The following is a 20722-nucleotide window of genomic DNA, read 5'->3' as shown; positions in this document are numbered from 1 at the left end:
TAAACACTAATGTCGGGATGGTTAGAGGGAAGGAGGCCTAATTATAAATGCGGGTGCTATTTAATTTAATGTTGGGGAGGAAAATAAGCATATTTATTAAATAGGAATGCTAATAATTAAATTCTGGGGCTGAATGGGTGCAAGGAGGACTGTTTATTGAACAATTTTATTATCTCATATTCTAACATTGTATAATTTTTATTTATTTTCACTAATACAAGTTTTACTGATTCTGTGAACTACTGTTCAATCCCCATTTAATCTTTCCCCACCTTTCTAAAAATTCTCACTCCATTTAATCTGTCATCATATTTCTCTGTAAGTGTTACAACTCCTGCTCAGCTCACATTATACTCTAGATGCCGCGCACTCTACACACCTTCCAACACATATTCCCTATATACACATTTACAATGTCAACTTCCTGCCATTGCAAACCGAATATATTTGGTCCACCACATAATACTCATAATGTAACATCTGTTTATGACTATATGGTATATCTCTCTCATCCTTGTTATATCTTTAATTAAAATGTATTATTATTATTATTATTATAATTATTAGTGTCCTTTACCTAAATAGTAACCATCGATTTAACATAGATACCTCCCTTACATATAAATACTGCTGTACCCTTACTCATTCCCACCTACTAATACCCTCATAAGTCCCAGCACATATGCCCATTACTACCTCTATTCTCTGCCATCTACCCCACTTCCGATATGATGATCCCCATATTTTCCCTCTATACTCTCCCCAATGATCCACATCCCTACCTAAAGTCTTCACTCCCACCCTCCTCCTTTATACTCAGCCCCTCACTTATCTCCACTTGTTCCCCTAGTACCTCGCACATTATTACATTACAAATATTCAGTTTTCTGCTGCAAGAGTATTTTTAACCTCAACAGCGCTCATCCCACTACTCACGGCGCTAGTTTTTGTACCCGAAGGCTCTGCATACTTCCACTCAGCCCACTCACCCATCCTTGATCACATATCCATGGCCACTATCTATGGACCACAGCTCTTGTAAAACGCCACCACGGCAAATTCCTACAAGCAGTGCTCCAAGGACAGATAAGTATAACTTTATTTCTAGGCTCACTAGGTGGAGGAACCAGTGTTTGCTGTACACACACAATCTCTCACAAAAGCCAAGCACAATCGTACAACTGTATCTTAAAAACTGTCGCTGTGATTTCAATGTGTAACAGATTGTATTAATGTGAAGTACCTACCTTTTCTTCTTTTCATTATTGCTCTAATAATCCAGATTAATAGTGATACTAATAGAACAGTCAGTATGCGTGAAATTATGATCTGAATAATAGGATAAATTGGATTGTTGGTTGTAGCTGTAAAGAGTAAATAATAACAAAGAGAGGTGAACATGATACCACAATCTTCCTGCTCCAATTTAGTTTAAAAAAAATAATTCTATCAGTGGTCATTGGAATCTATCTTCTCACATTCTACTACTCTTTTGCAATTTATCATTGTCTCTGTACTTTGATGTTACATTACTAGTAACAACAAGACTGTCAATTTAAACAGTCTACAACTTTGCTACTTTGTATCAACACACATAGTTTATAATTGCATGAATGGAAGTATTACAATGTGCTTAGCTAAATAGTGCTTCTTTTGTAGTTATTTTGAGAGCATGGTATATTGTTTTATTTTAGCAATATGTAATTCAGTTTAAAGCATTTTTATTAAATCATATATCTACTTTAAAAATAATGCATATATATATATATATATATTAATATATATATATATATATATTTATATATATATATATATATATATATAAATATCTCTCTCTCTCTTTATATATATTTATATATATATTCCTAACTTTAATTAGGAGAAAATGTTATACAAATGTTGACACTTTGGGGGGTATTCAATTGTTAGCAAGACCGCTGAAATACTCGCGCTTGAAAGATATTACCAGCGAGTAAATTACCGTATTAACGGTATTTACGCGCAATATTACCGTATTAACGGTAATATTTTTGGAGCGCGAGTATTTTAGCGATCTCGCTAACAATTGAATACCCCCCTTTATGTGATTTAGTGCAGATGACATTGTTGCTTTCATTGATCAGAGTTTAATGTACGTCTGTCTTTAATCATGTATGAATGATTATATTGTATAGGTTGTATTCTTGTATAGTAACATCATTGTAGCACCCTGTTGTGTGTGTGTGTAAATTAGGGTGTGTGTTTAACTATAAGACCCTCAAGCTCCATTCCCACCAATATATATTTAATATTTCCATGTGCACCAAGGTGAAGAGTCAGAATAGACTATAATACACCTCTTCTATTGGACAGTAGATACAGACATCCCAACATTGTATAGAGGGACATAATAAGCCCCCCTGAACCTCGCCCATATCCTGTCCACTCTGCCCACCCACACCAAAATTCTAAAGCTGGGTACACACTACAGGTTTTTCGTCCAATAATTGGACAAATCAGTCGGCATCCGACTGTTTGATCAGATATCGTGTAGTGTGTATACTTACATAATGATCTAAAGTCGCCCCAAAGTGCCGATCATCGGGTCGTTTGGTTGGTCGTACTGTTTAATTTTTGCCAACCAATCACCTTCCAATCCTGCAGTGTGTATAAATTCACCCGACTATCGGCCAATAATGTATCTCAGAGTGACAGGTCTCATTCACCTTGTCCACGGTTTCTGTCAACTCTCTGCAGCTGTTTCGCTTTAGAGAAGATACTGATATCAATGGTACGGGCTGCTCCCCCCTCTCTCTCCCTGCAAATTCTTATTATGTGCTCTAAGTGGGTGCTCTCTCGTAGTAATCATTAATATCCAAGAGCAAAGTAGAAGAAGAGAACTAACATCAAAGTGGTCAATATGTAAAGTTACTGTGCAAAGAAAGTAAATACAAAAAGTGGTTACATTGTACGTCCAGGAAATGCACTTGAATTTAGAAGTGCTGGATTAAACTGGTAAGTCTGCTCATGATAATAGTACAAAAAAGAAAAATACATAAAATCTATATCTTTATTGCTATATGTGCAAAACGTACGCAATCTAAAAAGTAAAATATTAAAATCCTTAAAACACAGTGTACAGATTATTACATTAGCGGATTAGGATATTATCCTTCATATATAATATACACAGTTTCTGTCAACTCTTGGGCAGTACAAATTTAAATTCAGAAACAAATATATTATTTTTTATTTCATATAATTATATTATATTTTTGTAATACTTTTTTATGTAATACATTTCATGACATTATTGCGTAATAAATGATCACATCAATATAATTGCTCCTGAATTTAGATTTGTACTGCCCAAGAGTTGAGAGAAATTGTGTATATTATATATGACATATTATACCCTTATTTACTAATGTAATAATCTGTACATGGATTTTAAGGATTTTAATATTTAACTTTTTAGATTTTGTACGTTTTAATCATATGACAATAAAGATTTATATTTTAAGTGTGTTTTGTTTGTACTCTCATCTTAAGTAGACTTATCTGTACAATAAGTCACTTCCAATTTCAGGTGTCTCTCCTGGAGGTACAATATTATAGCTCAGTAAATATAATCAAACTGCAAGAATCTGGTTGCTATGGGTTACAGAACATTACTACTCCTGTGCACCATACTTCATAAATGTTCTTCAGTATATTTTATTCATGTGCTGTTTCCTGGACTATTCCAATTGCAGAGCACATATAAATAAATAATACAGCTTTCACTTGTATAATTCTTTAGAGAAGTATATATAAGCTCCCATATATTGTTTGTTAGGAAGGCAGGGCATGCTGGGATATGCAGTCCCACAGCAACTGCATAGACACAGACCTTGCTAAAGGAGACCAAAAAAGTAAATGATAAATAATGTCTCACAATAGGCATAAACTTAGTACTAATAATGATCTACCACCATAATCATAACAATGTAACAGTTTAATAATTATAAAATAACAATGCAACACATAAAAACAAGGATTTGTTGATAGTGTAAAACCATCAATTATATAACATTATTAATCAGCACGGCGGCTTAGTGGTTAGCACTTCTGCCTCACAGCACTGGGATCATGAGTTCAATTCCCGACCATGGCCTTATCTGTGTTGAGTTTGTATGTTCTCCCTGTGTTTGTGTGGGTTTCCTCCAGGTGCTCCGGTTTCCTCCCACAACCCAAAAACATACTGGTAGGTTAATTGGCTGCTATCAAAATTGAGCCTAATCTATCTCTGTGTGTCTGTGTTAGGGAATTTATACTGTAAGCTCCAATGGGGCAGGGACTGATGTGAATGAGTTTTCTGTACAGCGCTGAGGAATCAGTGGCGCCATATAAATAAATGATGATGATGAATCGGCTAGCCATAATCAGTGCTACCAGCCACAGAGTAGTGCCCCCAAACAATATTATGCCACAGAGTACTGACCCAATTCATATTATGCTAAGAACAGGCTACTCCCCCAGGTAAAAAGGGAACATTGTCAAGTTTGAAAAAAAAGGCAAAAAAAGTTCCAATAAAGTAAAGTAATGTGACTTACCTCTGCTTCATCTCCTCTCTGTGGTCGAATGGGCAGGGTCCTCTCAGCTCCTGTACGTTGTCAGCAACGCAACGTCATGATGTATGCGACTCTTAAAGGTGCAGGTGACTTGCGCTGTGCAAATTTTGGGCTTGGGTGGGTCCCACCTACAGAGAATAGGGCAGGGGCAGATAGGGAACTTAAAGTGGCCCTTGGAAAAAAAGCCTGAAAGTGATATCATGTAGACGAGGCAAATAAATGTTAGGTGGGGCCCAGTATGTGTGTGCACCTACTGTATGTACCTGAGCATGTGCGTCCTTTTCTTGTTGTTTCCTGACCTGTGGCTGCTGGTGTCGTTAGCTTAGTTGCTGCTTGTCTGGATCCTGCAATGTTGGGAGTCCTATCTGGAAAAAAATGGGTACATGACATTTAGAAAAATCCAACCAGCATCAATATTAAATCAGTTGTACACACGTCTAAAAATTAGGCTTCCTTCCTGCCTCAACATTAAAATTATAGTGATAAATGGATCTATTTCCCTCCAACCAGCCCCCACATTAAATTAATAGTTCCGCATTTAATGAATAAACCCATTACCCTACCTCCAAACAGGACTAGCAATAAATAGCATTTAAGTTTAATAAATATAACCATTTCCCACAACCATCCCTGGCATTAAATAATTCACATTTATTATATAGCCCTCCTGCCCAAACTTAACCCCATATTCAATTAATAGCCCCAGACCACCCCAGCATTAAAGGTCCCATCACCTCATCTTAAATTAATAGGTCCCACTATTAAATTAAATTGGCCCACCATCACCCCACAAATTTAAACTGCACACATTAGCCACCACCTACCTCACACCCACATTATATTATAACAGCCCCCCTGCCCTCACCCTCATTTCACTTATAACACCCCCACCTGTCCTTACCACATTTTATTTTTAACAGCCTCCCTGTTCTCACCCTCATTTCACTTATAACAGCCCCACCTGTCCTCATCCTCATTTTGCTTATAACAGCCCCACCTGATCTCACCCCATTTCACTTTTAACAGCCCCCCTGTCCTCACCCCTATTTTACTTTTAACAGCCCCCCCTGTCCTGGCCCCTATATCACTGATAACAAGCCCCCCCTGTCCTCACCTCCATTACATTGCCCACACACACATAGCACATAAATTCATTTCTCACACACACACACACACACACACACACACACACACACACACACACACACACACACACACACACACACACACAGACACTAACACAGTTATCATACACACTTATGCACATTCTCTCTCACACATACACACTAATACATTTATCATACAAACTGACACACATTATATCCCATACATACATACATACATACATACATACATACACACACATACATACATACATACATACATACATACACACACATACATACATACATACATACATACACACACACAAATACTTACATACATACATACACACACACATACATACATACATACATACATACATACATACACACATACATAAACACATACATACATATATACATACACACATACATGCATACACACATACATACATACATACATACATACATACATACATACACACATACATACACACATACATACATACATACATACATACATACATACATACATACATTCCTGCTTTACTTCCTCCATGGCAGTGTGGGTAGGGGGCGTGTCTGCTCTGATTGGCTGAGTGACTGTGTCAGCCAATCAGAGTATTGCAGAGGGGGTTGTGGGAGACAGTGAGGACTTCTTGCCTGAGCAGGACGCTCCTCTGCTTTACAAGCAACACAGGCTGCTACTACACTTACCTCTCCGTGGGGGTCTTCTTTTGCATGCTTGCCTACATTGGCAAGGACTCCTCCAGGAGATCAGGGGGAGGTGGGCGATTCATGTCTTAAGCCCCGCCCCCACCACTTTGCTATTGTAAAGTTTAGATACCTGGAGGTGGCTTCGCTCTCCTGGGAGTCCGGGAGACTGCTATGTTCTATTGTAGTGTTTTAAGCCTTGTTGATATACAGTATATGTATACACACATACACACACACACACATATACATGCTACAACGATATTTATACATCCACCACTGTAGAGAGAGAGAGAGATGTGTGTGCACAGATAGATAGATATAGATCTCTCTCTCTCTATATCTATATCTATATCTATATATATATATATATATATATATATATATATATATATATATATACACATATAGTGAGCGTATTTATATGTCCATATCCATTTAATGTTAACCCAGGTAATCAGGAGAAAGAATAATAGTATAAAAACAAATCTCAGCAGGTGTTAAATAATTGTTATTTATATTAATAAACAATTTTAAATATTACTAAGAAAAATGTATTTATACATAAAAGCAATGTTCTCATTAATTATTTAATGCAGATGGTCAGACAACTGAATAATATCCTGCCGACTGATGATTAAACAAATACACAATTCAAATATGATGCCAATAATTACAGTTATTAAAATAATGAATTCATAGCAGGAGCACATTGCAAATAACGGATCTTCCTAGAGTACCGCGGTTGGGGTTTAGATCATCGGAGGCTGTGAGTGAAAATCCAGTTTGAAATTCCAGGTAAAACTCATCAAGCTTCAGATGACATGATTAAGATGGCTGCAAGATGCAAGCAGAACCTTGGCAAGCCGCTACAATAATGCTCTTTTAAAGGAATCATGAGTCAACTGTTGCAGGGGCATGGGGGCAGAGCCGGATTAGACAGGGGAGCCATATAGTGTAATATCGGTATAATTTTAGACAAATACACGGGCAATACTGCGTGCACTACTGTTAGGTACAAACAGCTCTGCCTTCATGATCAGAGCAGTGTGAAGCTGGACTTACCTCCCAACTGTCCTTGCAGTTGGACCAAATCCTAACTAAGCGGCAGAGTCACCCAAATTTGTGGGTGCCCCACCAGAATCAGTACATTTGGCAGACTGTCCTGCTCTCTCCTACCTGTGGGTGCTGGTGATTTAAACTCAGTTGTTGCTTGTCTGGATCCTGGAATGTTGGGGCCCTATTTGGAAAAAAGACAGGTACATAAAATTTAGAAAGCTCCGACCAGCCCTGGTGTTAAATCAATAGCACCCTTGTTTAATAATAAGTCCCCCCCTACAACCAGCCACAACTATTAAATTAAATTAAATTTATAGTATTCACATATAATAAATAGACATATTTCCCTCCAACCAGCTGTGGCATTCAAGTAACAGTGTTTACAGTTAATAATAGAACTATTTCCCCCCAACCAGCTCCAACTTTAAATTAAATTAATAGTATTCCTATGTAATAAATACATTTATTTCCCCAAAAATTCCAGCAATAAATTAATAGCATTTACACTTCATAACTATACCTTTTTCCCACAACCATCGCCGTTGTTAAATAATTAATATTCACATTTAACAATTAGCTCTCTTCTCCACAAACTCAGCCCCAAAAGGCTCCAATCAACCTGATTAAATAAAGTTCCCATCAGTTGATGATGATGATAATCAGCCCACCTTAAATTAATAGGCCCCACTAATAAATTAAAAAGCCCCACCATTAAATTAACAACCCTCACCCACAAATACATTAATAGCATCTACCATAATAAGCCCCCACCCCCCAATCATCCATCAAATGAATAGCCCACTTCCTGCCCAAATTACATTAATAACCCCTCCCACCTTCTTTCATAAATACCCTCTTCCTGCTGTGCTGTGTTGGAGAGGCACACGCTTCAGTCTGCCTCTCTTGCAGCTCTGCATACAGGGGATGGCGTGTGCCATGTGTTGCACATTCCATGTGACCTGTGTCAGAGGGAGTTAGGAGGAAGCGGGCACACAAAGGAGGAGGTGTGAGATTTACTATAGGCCAACCCCCACACAAAATACCATGTTTTTAATTAATAAATGAATTAATAATTAAATAAATAATTAACATGGAACCCTGATTACTGGAATTATTATGGTGCAAATAATTTTTTAACATAAGTTGTGTTCGTGATAGTTACTAACCTGTAAACTTCTATTCTTCATCCAAAGTAATTCATATGTATAAATAAACTAAACAAACCCTATTGGAACATCAAATTGCGCACAAACCAATCAAGAGCAACTCAGCCATTTATGAATAAAAGGATGATCCTGATTGGCTGAACGGCTAGTAACTGGGTGAGCTCAACGGAATAGGTGCCTTCTCTGTGGGTGCTTGAGCACCCCCTGTATTTACTGACTATGCATGGCATTGTTCAATCACATGGGGAAAAGGAGAGAGGTAAATTAATTACCCCAAATCATTTTAAAAAGTTAACCCCTATATTCCCCGGGCAAATTTCACCGTGTTAGACCTCATACAGCCACAACTAATGACTTCTATGTCCTATAACTAGTCTAATGTCTTGATAGGATGGAGATCATTTCTAATCAGCATAGGAAGATTACCCCTCAGATTGCTGCCATTTGGCAGAACTGCCACCGACGTGTGTTTCATTGCTGCTTTTACTGAACTGTATCACCCCTGAGTAAATAAGTTCAGATTTGAGGAACTATTCTATGAATGAAGGATGACATATTATCACAGGTGCAGGTGGATTACTCTCTCTATTACATATCTGTCAGTTACCATATGTCTCTTGGTAGCCCCCCTACATGTGCCCTATATCCATAGATTCTCAGATGTAGCCTGTAATAGACAAATTCACAGTTTGCCATATCCACTTCATTTCTTTAAGATGAACTTGATAGCTCTCTGGGGGATATTAAACTTTAATATCTTTCTATATCCTTCCAATTGGTGTTTTTTAATAGCTTTTCCTTGGATGTGCTTGGCTTCATGATAAATCTCTATATATGAAAAACACTAACCTACCAATTAACACATCAATTAAAAAATGTATTCTTCATTTTTTTACAAAAAAAAAAAAAAAAGATTAGCACACAGTTGAAAAGTTGAGTAGCTGCTGCTCTCCCCATAAGGAAGGTGCCCCGTTTGTATGGGTTAACGTAGCATAAGGGGTGTCAGGAGTACAAATTTACATCTAAGTTATTTACTTACATAAATATAAAGTGTTTCTTTGTCTGGTGATCAAATGACAATAAATAAAAAGGTGCTCATTTATTTAAAAGAAAGGGCAGGGTAATCATTCTTCTCGAAATTAATTGGCACCAAATGAACACAATTTGAAATTAGCTAAATGAAGTAACATTTCTTCCTTTAATTTAGGCCCCCATTAAACTTATTTATAGTCTTTCCCTATGAGCTGTCTTAATAGGTAAAACCCTAGAACCAGGACATGCTTATTATTTACTACAGACTATGCAGAGTATTGAATGATGAATATTGCGGTACTCTATACTGAGCGTATTGTGTACTCAGTACACTGTATACTGTGCCTATGTCGATAAGGCCTATTGTTCTGGGCACTTATTACATTTCTAGCTCTTGATATAAAGACATCAGGAGGCTGCTGGGCTCAGTGTTCTATGACATCACTACATATGTCACAGTCACCAAGATTCACCTGTGATGAGCAGGTCATTATCACAGCAGAGGAGAGTTTGTCACACAAACTACTACAGATAGAGAGTGTTGCTGATTTAATATTAATCAGAGATTTTTTTTATTTATTAAGACATTTATATTTTTTTAAAAATGTCAAATATACAAAGACCTCCTGACAGGAATGTGAGTATAGTCTGGTAATATTTCTATTTAGAGCTATATATGAGACATTATCAAGTGACCATTCTGTTACTGGTGTGCCAGTGTTTGACCCATATTACTATATAAAGGTATGTACCAGGTATTAGAATTGTTCATGGATGCTGGGGATGCTTAAACTTGTTTACCTAACGATTGGTAAACCGTCCTTCATACCTATGTTATCCATCTTGTGGTATAAGTATAAGGATGTTATTTTAATTAAAATCATTTTTCCTCTTGATGTGGAGTATAAAGGAGATTTCCACATTAGACATCTCCTTTTTGTTACCTGTTAGTTGGGCCCCTACACAGGGCCCCCATAGAGTTCTGGGTCAGAGCTTCAAGTGATTTTTAGTCCTTCTGGCTGAAGAACCAGAGACTTAAGTCATGTCTGAGAGATCATTGTATGGGCTGAGAGGCAATGGTTTAGGAAAAGAGAAGGGGATTATGAGATAAACACTAAAACAATGGCTCTCTAATGCATGTCTCTACAATCACAGTTAGCATTAGAAGCTAGTGCCTGCAAGAGGAATCCTATTATTAGAATATGTCTTAATATTTACATATACAAAGGACAAAGAAGTAAATATAGAGAGTTATTGTAAGAAAATGGGTTTTTTAGAGGGTTATAAAAAAAGGCTGTAATAAGTATGGTCTAGAACACCTATTAATGTATTATTTGGAATGTAAGCAGAATATTATATTCCTCTATGAATAGGTCTCTGCTGGGGTAAAAGTCATTTTAGGGACTCAGGATGGTAACTCCAAGTTCTGCCTGGTTAACCTGTCTCTTTCCAGTTACACTGTCCCAGATTGTGACAACCATCCGGGTTGTTTCTATCATGAAGTGAGGTGAGAACCTCATCTCAGGCAGCACAACTCTAGAGGTGGCAAAGATGAGGTTCTTACCTCACCTCCTGGACCCCACCATACTTTCCCTACATCCACTTTAACCTTATGTAGCCAGTCACGGAGCCACCAGTCACTAGTGCTGGGGGGTCTGGACTGTAGGGGGCAGCACTATGACTAGGTCATAGATGGCAGAATGCCCCTAACAAGTACCACCAGCTGTTCACATCCCTCTTATTAACGTTGTGTTGCAATTTCCTGCTATATAACGCAAAACAATGCAGACTATTGTATAAGTTCTGGTCCTTTGGATATGTATTAGGGTTATGTCTTAAATTATTTATCTAGTTAGCATAAAGACTTCATGTCTTTAACTTTCTACGTGAAACAGAGTAAAATTCCCTGTCTATGGGAGAAGAAAGAGGTTGGCTGCAAAAACATCAGATGCGCCTATTTCCACACGAAGGCCAGGTACATAAATGGAGTGTTCCTGCGTCCCTCTATTGGTAAGTAGCTTGTTTATCACAATATTCTGCTTATACATGACCAAAGAACTACTATCTGTACTGTCTCAGCCATTTCTATACTAGAGGTTCACCGGTCAGTTTGTGCTATAGGGCCAAAACTTCTACACTTCTAGCACCAATTTACAAATCTTGTTCACAGATTTAGACATTTTAAGGGTATACAAATGTGTTCATAAATAAAACATATTCTATTGTTTTTTTAACATTTTCAAACACATTCACTTAATGCAAAATTGATAAATTGATCAGAATGTAAAATTTGCTGAAATGTTTTGTTCTTCTCTAATAAATACAGAAAAACAGATGTAATATTTTGAAGGGCCTTTTGACCTTATTTATATAGTTACATTAATGGTAAAATGTGATAAAAGTAAAAACAACTTACCATGTCTGATCTGCAGTGTCAGATATAACATCGGAAAAGTCAAAGAGCCTGGACAGCTTCCGGCTACCGATTTATCCTCCTGTCATTATCAATCTGATGGATGAGGAGGATGATGATGATTCTGAAGAGGAGGAAGATCCAAATGACTGTAAATATAATATACAATATATACACTTGTGTTTTTATTGACAGGTCAGAATTGTTCTGGGTCAGGTAATGGGATTGCTACATTTATAATGAATCACTGATTAACTATTGGGATAAGAATTATAATAACTGTATCAGCTGACTTGTTTATATATACTTGTGCTGTTCCTGTCAATATATGTTACATATACAATCATATGATAAACATGCCATTAGTACTATGTCTACATAGTGAGTATGACATATAAAACACAAATTTTATATAGGGTATTAACATTTTATACTCCAATATTAAACTCCAGAGTTAGGGGGAGACCTCCTGGACTCTGGAGGGACTAGTGTACTGTTCCGATAATAGTGCTTACCTGCTGCAAGGTGGGCAGGGAAATGACACAATCTGCCACCACATCATCGAGCCCTGTCCCCCTCCTCTATTCCCACCGTATCTCCACCTCTCCGGGAACTAGGAATAAAAGGGAAATACGGTTATATTTGCAAAACAATCCTGCGTGTGTGTCTACTTGATTTGTTTAACCCATCAAAGAAAAACGACAAAAGAACTCAGTCTTCAAATTAACAAGTATCCCATTACTGCTATTTGTATGTTTGTCAGCTTAGATATATATCAGTGTTTGTGAATTTAGGCAAATATGTGTGTAGGAATAAATATGAATATTTTAATTGTACTTATCAGATAAAGCAGAACAGAGACAGCTGTCTCCTGAAGAGGAAGAGGAGGTGAAAGCCATCATGGCTGTTTGCTATGGAGCAGGTAGTAATATAGATGCTGCAGTATGTAAGGGAAGTGATATGATAGTCAGCAAACATATATAGTATCCAGGAACACTTTACCACTTGGTCAGTAGATGACAGTAAGTCACGCTGCTGCACAACAGTGTCTGCAGATGGGGGAGATTTCATAAACATTTGTCCCCGGGACGGGCCTGCACAGACAGTCTGGGAGGGGGGAAGTGACACCATGGACTAAGTGAAAGCTGCTTCTGTTTTATATTGGTCCACAGAATCACATGCCACTGTGGAAAACATATAACACTATTAACCAGATGACTATGCTGGGGGATGTTACACTGTAAAGGTGTAGTCCAGAAGAAAACATTGAGTATGTAGTTCCCAGGGCTCAGAAACAGCCCACCACACATTGGCCCATCGGGCCATGACCTACAGGACAATGTGCCCCAGTCTACAGACATAGTGACAATACACCCCCAAATCAAATTCCTTATCTTATACAAGATATAATATAACTATAATATACTCTGTATTTTAGGAGACATCTATAAAGTGCCCATCTGTGATAAAAGTACTTTTAAAAAGTCAACACCAGATGGCGGTGACTCTAACATTAACAGAGCCTTGGATGCTGAACATCAGAAAGGTATAGTGTAGCTTTCATTTAATATCAGTATAGAGTACATTTTAGACATATACATATGGAACACGTTTGTGGAGAACTAATGCTGGCACTAAGCTCCTCACACTCCGCTTTTCCCCGGTCTCCTGCCAAGGTTACCCTATTGCTTAGGCATGCTGAACGGTGTTGAAGGAGTGATTAATCCTATTACAGAAGCCACTGATGACTATTAAAGTGGACCCCCTGGATGCTAGGAGCCTATGGCAGATGCCTTTGGTGTCCTGACCACAAAATGGACTTATAAAACAAATAAGGTCTGGGATTGTGGACACAACACCAGATAAGACTGACACAGCCAGAGAGTGGTGGTGCAGAGTCTAAGTTAATATCAGTATTCACCAGAGCCCACCGCAGTGCAGGGTGGATTTGGCTGTGTGTAGTAACCAGGTCATGGTCCACCGAACTGGCCATTAGCGTGGTAGTCAGAATACTACAGGCAGGTACAGGGGTGGAACTAGTGAGTTGTGGGCCCCGGTGCAGGGAAGCGGGGAGGAGGGAACTGGTGCCCACAGCTCACTAGTTCCCCACACAGTGAGCCCCATTATCTCCCTGGGCCCTGGTGCACTGCACCTGCTGCACTAATGGTAGTTCCACCACTGGGCAGGTACTTCTGAAGGAGGAACAATCAGACCAGCCGAGGTCAGCTGGATAGCAAAGGAATAGTCAGGAAAAGCCAAAGGTCAAAACCAATCTGTCAGCACAGAGAGGGGTCTCCATGTTATAAGCCCTGATAGTGATGACATTTTCCCAAATCCCTGGTGCTGAAAGTGGTAATCAATGGAGAAAATATTTATTAATCCTACTGTACAACGTGTTTCTCTTTCAGACAAGAAGCGCTCTCATAAAGGCCACAACAAGACCAGTGTGCCGGGGCAGCTGTATCCGACAGTCCAGATGTACACCGGTATGTATTTTATACATAAGTCACATTCTCTGCTGTACAAGTCATCATCTAGATTGTATAGGTATGTTCTGTGTACATGAGAACAGAGGACATATTTCCTTTATGTGTACAGCTTATTATTAAAGACTATTTACTGCATATAATGTAACTGAGCTTAGTGGATGTAAACACAGCGGCTGAACATAGCTTTATGTCTGTGTTTAGGGAAAAGGTGGCGTTTGTTGAGCAGTTATATCTGTTTCTCCCCCTGTACTACATGGATGTGGGAATCTTGTACCTCTAGTGGTTTATCTCCCTCTGGTGTTAATATCCTCTCATTACACAAACTGTAATGTCTTATAAATCAGTTTTACTATTGTTTTTCTATAGGGGAAAATGAAAATTGTTTACAGTCACAGTTAAAAATATTCAGTCAATGGAACAGTGGTTCTAGTTATAATCATAAGATTTGTTATACTTCCTTTAAACTTAAGAAAAGCTTAGGAAAGAGTTTTATAATCACATTCATAAAATTAACTATTTTCTAACTGAGATTAATACAAAATATGTGTCAAACGTCCTGGGAAAGAGGTTATAGGAGTAAATATCATCATCATAATCATTATCAACATTTATTTACATAGCGCCAGCAAATTTCGTAGCACTTTACAATTGGGAACAAACATTGATAAAACAATACTGGGTAATACAGACAGACAGAAAGGAAAGAGGGCCCTGCTCGCAAGCTTACAATCTATAGGACAATGGGAGTTTGAAACACAAGGGCACGTGCTACATCATATTGCACATTGGACCAGCTAAAATGCAAAGGTAAAAAGTATTGAGTGGGGGTGTGTGTTCAGTCACACAGCAATGTTGGTCAGAGGTTTGATGTCTTGTGTGAATTGTAAAGAAGGTGGTAATAGGGTAACCTAGGGAGATTAAGATGCTGGTTTAAGAATATCGTAAGCTTGTCTAAAGAGGTGGGTTTTCAGAGAAAGCTTGAAAGTTTGAAGATTAGAGGAAAGTATTACTGGGCGAGGGAGGGAATTAAACAAAGTGGGTGCAGCCCGAAAAAAGTCCTGTAACCGAGAATGGGAGGATGTGATGAGAGTCGAAGAGAGACGTAGATCTTGTGCAGATCGGAGGTTTCTTGTTGGGAGATATTTTGAGGCAAGTGAGGAGATGTATGTCGGCCCAATTTTGCTGACGGTCTTGTATGTTAGTAGAAGAATCTTATATTGGATTCGTTGAAAAACAGGCAACCAATGTTGAAACTGACAAAGTGGCTCAGCAGAGGAAGGACATTTTTTAAGGAAAATCGATCTAGCCGCTGCGTGCAAAAGAGATTGTAGGGGTTCAAGTCTGACTTTAGAAAGACCAGTAAGGAGGGAATTGCAATAGTCGATGCGGGAGATGATGAGTACATGAATTAATGTTTTTGCAGTGTCTTGTGTGAGATATGTGTGTATTCTGGAAATGTTCTTTAGGTGTATGTAACATGATTTAGATATAGAGTTGATGTGGGGAATAAACGACAGTTGTGAATCAAGGATTACACCAAGGCAGCGAGCTTGCGGGGTGGGATTTATGGTCATGTTATCAACAGAAATAGAAATGTCAGACAGGAAGCTTCTGTTTTTGGGTGGGAATATTATTATTTCAGTTTTTGAAAGATTGAGTTTGAGTTGGCGAGAAGATTTCCAATATGAAATGGCAGAAAGACAGTCAGTAACGCAAGACAACACAGATGGTGAGAGATCAGGAGAGAATTGATAGATTTGTGCATCATCCGTATAGAGATGATACTGAAATCCAAAGGAGCTTATTGGTTTTCCAAGAGAAGTGGTGTAGATACAGAATAGCAGAGGACCTAGGACTGAGCCTTGTGGTACTCCAACTGATAAATGAAGCGGAGCAGTAGTGGATCCAGAGAAATGAACACTGAAAGAGCAATTAGATAGTTAGAATGAGAACCAAGATAGGACAGTGCCTTCAACAATTAGGGATTGTAGTGTTTGTATGAGGAGAGAGTGGTTAACAGTGTCAAATGCAGCAGAGAGATCCAGGAGAATTAGAAGTGAGTAATGGCCTTCAGTATTGGCTGTGATCAAATCATTTACAACCTTGGTCAGCGCAGTCTCTGTGGAGTGTTGGGAGCTGACTGAAGAGAATCCAGTAGGTTATTTTCTGTAAGAAAGTGTGTGAGGCGAATGTAGGCAATTCTCTCGAGAAGCTTGGAGGGGTATGGGAGCTGAGAGATGGAGCGGTAATTTGAGAGAGAGTTTGGGTGAGAATTTTGTTTTTTTCAATATAGGAGTAATCACTGCATTCTTGAATAGTGATGGAACAATACCAATAGAGAGAGAGCGATAACAGATTTTAGTTAGAGGTAGAATGAGCACAGGAGACAGGGAACTATTAATTTGTGAGGGTATGAGAACAAGAGGACAGGAGGTAGAATAGGAAGATGAGCAGAGAGTAGAAATATTGTAAAACATGTAAGTAACAGTAACAATATAATGGTAACAAAAACAATATAACAATACGGTGACAATATATCAGCAACAGTAACATTTTGCCAATAACAATAACAATATTCGAGTTCTAGACAGCTGCAACCACATTACACAGCCCCAACCAAATCTGACAGTCCCAGGTACATTATACAGCCACAACAACATTGCACAGTCCCATTGTGTTACCCCAGCCCCATGAGCCAACATGCTGGTAATAGGGACCCATCCAGGCTCATGACCCAACAGGATTCAGGATCATTCTAGTAGTGAATTCCCCGAAGCATCTACATGTCCACTGATTGTATGGGGATTACATATAGTAATAGTTAATATTTGATAAATCAAATTTTATTTTACAACATTAGCAGATAGTATTTTCTTATAGAAAAAAAAGTCTTAGTGCATCTTAATGGATTAGCTCATTATAAAATATATATGTTTTCTTTCAGAACCCTACCAAAAGCCAGGCAGAAGACGGCCCCAAAACTGGGCAAACAAAAACAATCAGCCTGATGCCACCATGGAGAAGAATACTGGTATTTATTCATACACCTAGGGCTTCATTTGGAGCCACATTACACAGCCCCAACCACATTGCACAATTCCACATATATTACACAGTTCCAGTTACATTATACAGCCACACTGCACAGTCTCCCTAGTCTACCTGCACAGTCCCATTGTGTTACCCCAGCCGCATGAGACAACACCTGCTTGGAATAGGGACCAGGAAACAGTATCCTGGATAGTGACTGCAGTGACTTCCCCTAAAGCCTCTACATGTGCACTGATTATATGGGGATTACATGGCCTATAGTTAATACTCTGACATCTCAACTTATTTATTTTATAACATTAACAGAAAATATTTTTAATAGATAAACATGTAATGTTTAATGGATTAGCTCATTATAAAAATTTCTTCCAGGACAATACCAGACGGGCAGGATAGTATCCCGAAACTGGGTCAACAAAACTTATAGAAAGCAGGATTACACTGCGGACAAGAATACTGGTATTTATTAGTACACATATAAAAACTTAATTTAGATTTGGACTTATATAAACTTATATACATTTCCACACCAAAAATGCGTATACATATGTCCGGATATATTATTTTACATATTGTTAATTTTTATGTTATTACACCTGGAGAGATCATACAAGCATAGGCCATGTACAGTAAGGGCATGTTCCCATAATTGAAACACAATGGGGCATATTCAATTAGGTTTCGGTCCGCGGTAACGCGCCGGAACGGGCTGCGAAGGCAATCCACGGTACCGCTATAACGTGCATTTTCGTGCGCACCCCATAGTGTTGTGAAAGAAAATCTGCGTTATTACGGTACCGCACTGCGCATTTTTCATGGCAACGCACATTACGGGAAAGCTAATTGAATATGCCTCAATGTGACATGGACTCATCCCCAGATAAACTGGAGGGCTGGTGTAACGATACTCAATGATGATGATGACTATCAGCAGCACTATCCAGCCGTTTCTGATTGACTAATTTCATCAGGGCCGTCTTTCCCATTGGGCACAATGGGCAGGTGCCCGGGGACCCTGCAGCCCAGGGGGGCCCGTCGGAGGCAGCAAATAAAAAAAACCTGGAAAAAAAAAAAAAGACAATACTTACCTTGCGGTCAGCTGGTGATCCGGCTCCCTCCATGGTCTCCTACTCCGTCGCGCTGGCAGTGCATGTCGGACGTGACGTCATCACGCCCGACATCCATTGCGGAGCGCGACGGAGAAGGAGACCATGGAGGGAGTAGGATCACCAGCTGACCTCAAGGTAAATATTTTCTTTTTTTTCCAGGTTTTTTGGGTTTTTCTGCTGCCTCCGACGGGCCCCCCTGGGCTGCAGGGCCCATATATATAATCATTTATTTTTTTTGTATATATAGGGGCTCCGGTGCACTGCTGTGCCCGGGGGCCCAAGATGTTCTTAAGAGGGTCCTGAATTTCATATTGACCTCTACAGCTTTATTCATTAGCATGGCAGCTGTGTCATATGAAGTTGCAGCTGTTTATTTGGATTACTTAACTATTTGTACTGCTGCAGTTGGATTTTTACATTTCATTTGTATTTAATGTATAATGTAAAATGCTACTTTCACATTTATTTATAACTTTCCAGACACTTGTGTATATCACACTACATTACATTATTACATAGGGTAATGTGACTTTAGAATTGACTTCACTGACAAGACACATCTCTACGCTATCTCTATGCTTTCTCCACTCTATATCTCTATGCTATCAGTGCTATAGCCGGGAATAGGTATCACTAAGTGGGGACCACGAGCATGTGGCTTCCCTGCAATAGTGACTTTCCCAGGTTGGACTGGTACACTGTAGCAGGGAGACCCACAGATTGGGGTCCCCCAGTCATAAACCCCATCCTGGTCAGCACAGGGATGAAATAGCTGGGGGGGATCTGGCCACTATTAATGAGCTGCACTAAGACTCGTTCTGGTAAACCTGGTGCGACTGGTAATGGAAAGTGAAAATGAGGTTAAATACTAATGTGGAACTACAAGTCTCAGCATGGCCTAGCCACCAGGGCTTGTGGAACTACAGTACCTCATAGAAAGAAAACTTAACACACCTCTTAGAAAAAGCGTTTTAATAAAAACTCTCCCAAATCCCTCATTTACCTTTATATTATACTCCTAAATCCATATGGGATCTTCTTTTTTTTCTTTACTGACGTATTCCGCAGGGATATAGAATAAAGAGCCATAATAGAGCGATGTAACTTGTCCTAGCAGAGCTGCAACAAGAATGAATGAACTGAAATGACAAGGAGGGGTCATTGTGAGATCAGCCACGAAGAGTGGTTTTCCACGGGAGAGACATACAGACACAAGATGCTTTAAGTGCTAGAGCACATATTGTCCCCGTCATTCATTCTCTATGTGGCTCCGCTAAATAATATTTGTGCACCGTATTAGATTATGAAATATATGTTTCCTTTCAGACCAATACCAGCCGGGGACTAGATCACCATGGATAAACAAAAATGAAAGTTGGTCCAAGAATACAGGTATTTATTCTTACACATATAACAACCTCATTTAGACATTGACATATGTCTGTATTTTATGAGATATTTATCAGCACCAATATTGTGTATGCATACCTTACATACATTATATTGTGTATTGTTGATTTGTGTCTCATTGCGCCTGGACAGACATGTCGTGGTGTGGAAGCACAGGCGGTGTACAGTACAGGCGTGTTCCCATAACTGAGACACAATTACACATAGACTAATCCACAGATATGCCTATTAGGAGGCGTTTCTCTTGTGGGTGCTGGTGGGCTGGGGCAAATATACTCAATGTGCAGCTATATTATATGAAGTCACCGCCATCTATTCTCATTACTAATTTGTAATTTCCATTCGGTCTGCTGCAGTAAAGAAGATTGAAGTTGGATTTTAAAGAGGAAAGCAACCCATGATTGTATTTAATTTCCTTTGAATTTAATTAAAATCTATATGGAAAATTCAACTCTCACATGTATTTAGAACTATCCAGACATTATTGTCTCTTGTGTATATCACACTTCATTACATTACTATACTGTGTACACATGGGGTAACGCGACTTTAGAATTGACGTTAATGTCAAGGCACGTCTGTAC

General features: G+C 38.8%; 1 protein-coding gene and 1 long non-coding RNA gene across 2 annotated transcripts; one reads left to right on the top strand and one right to left on the bottom strand.

Annotated features, from left to right (window-relative positions):
- Positions 1–1253: 1253 nt before the first annotated feature.
- On the bottom strand, positions 1254–4953 carry LOC142106080 (uncharacterized). Its single transcript, XR_012679736.1, has 3 exons — positions 4856–4953; positions 4575–4720; positions 1254–1364 (listed from the first exon to the last, which is right to left on the bottom strand). It is a non-coding gene; the product is annotated as an uncharacterized LOC142106080 (long non-coding RNA).
- A 6581-nt stretch (positions 4954–11534) lies between these two features.
- Positions 11535–20155, top strand: LOC142139033 (uncharacterized protein C12orf50 homolog). The gene is made up of 8 exons (XM_075196309.1): positions 11535–11676; positions 12099–12230; positions 12924–13001; positions 13518–13625; positions 14488–14565; positions 17513–17599; positions 17992–18078; positions 20055–20155. The coding sequence occupies exons 1-8, from the start codon at positions 11535–11537 to the stop codon at positions 20153–20155; spliced, it is 813 nt and encodes a 270-aa protein (XP_075052410.1).
- The last annotated feature ends 567 nt before the right edge of the window (positions 20156–20722 follow it).

This window comes from Mixophyes fleayi, chromosome 1 (assembly GCF_038048845.1).
Source record: "Mixophyes fleayi isolate aMixFle1 chromosome 1, aMixFle1.hap1, whole genome shotgun sequence".
NCBI lineage: Eukaryota > Metazoa > Chordata > Amphibia > Anura > Limnodynastidae > Mixophyes > Mixophyes fleayi.
This window is presented reverse-complemented; position numbering and strand designations above follow the sequence as displayed.

Coding starts and splice junctions, on each gene's coding strand:
- LOC142139033 (XM_075196309.1), top strand. CDS start 11,535: ATGTCTTTAACTTTCTACGTGAAACAGAGTAAAATTCCCTGTCTATGG. Junction 13,002..13,517: donor GGCTGTTTGCTATGGAGCAG/GTAGTAATATAG, acceptor TCTGTATTTTAG/GAGACATCTATAAAGTGCCC. Junction 17,600..17,991: donor CACCATGGAGAAGAATACTG/GTATTTATTCAT, acceptor AATTTCTTCCAG/GACAATACCAGACGGGCAGG.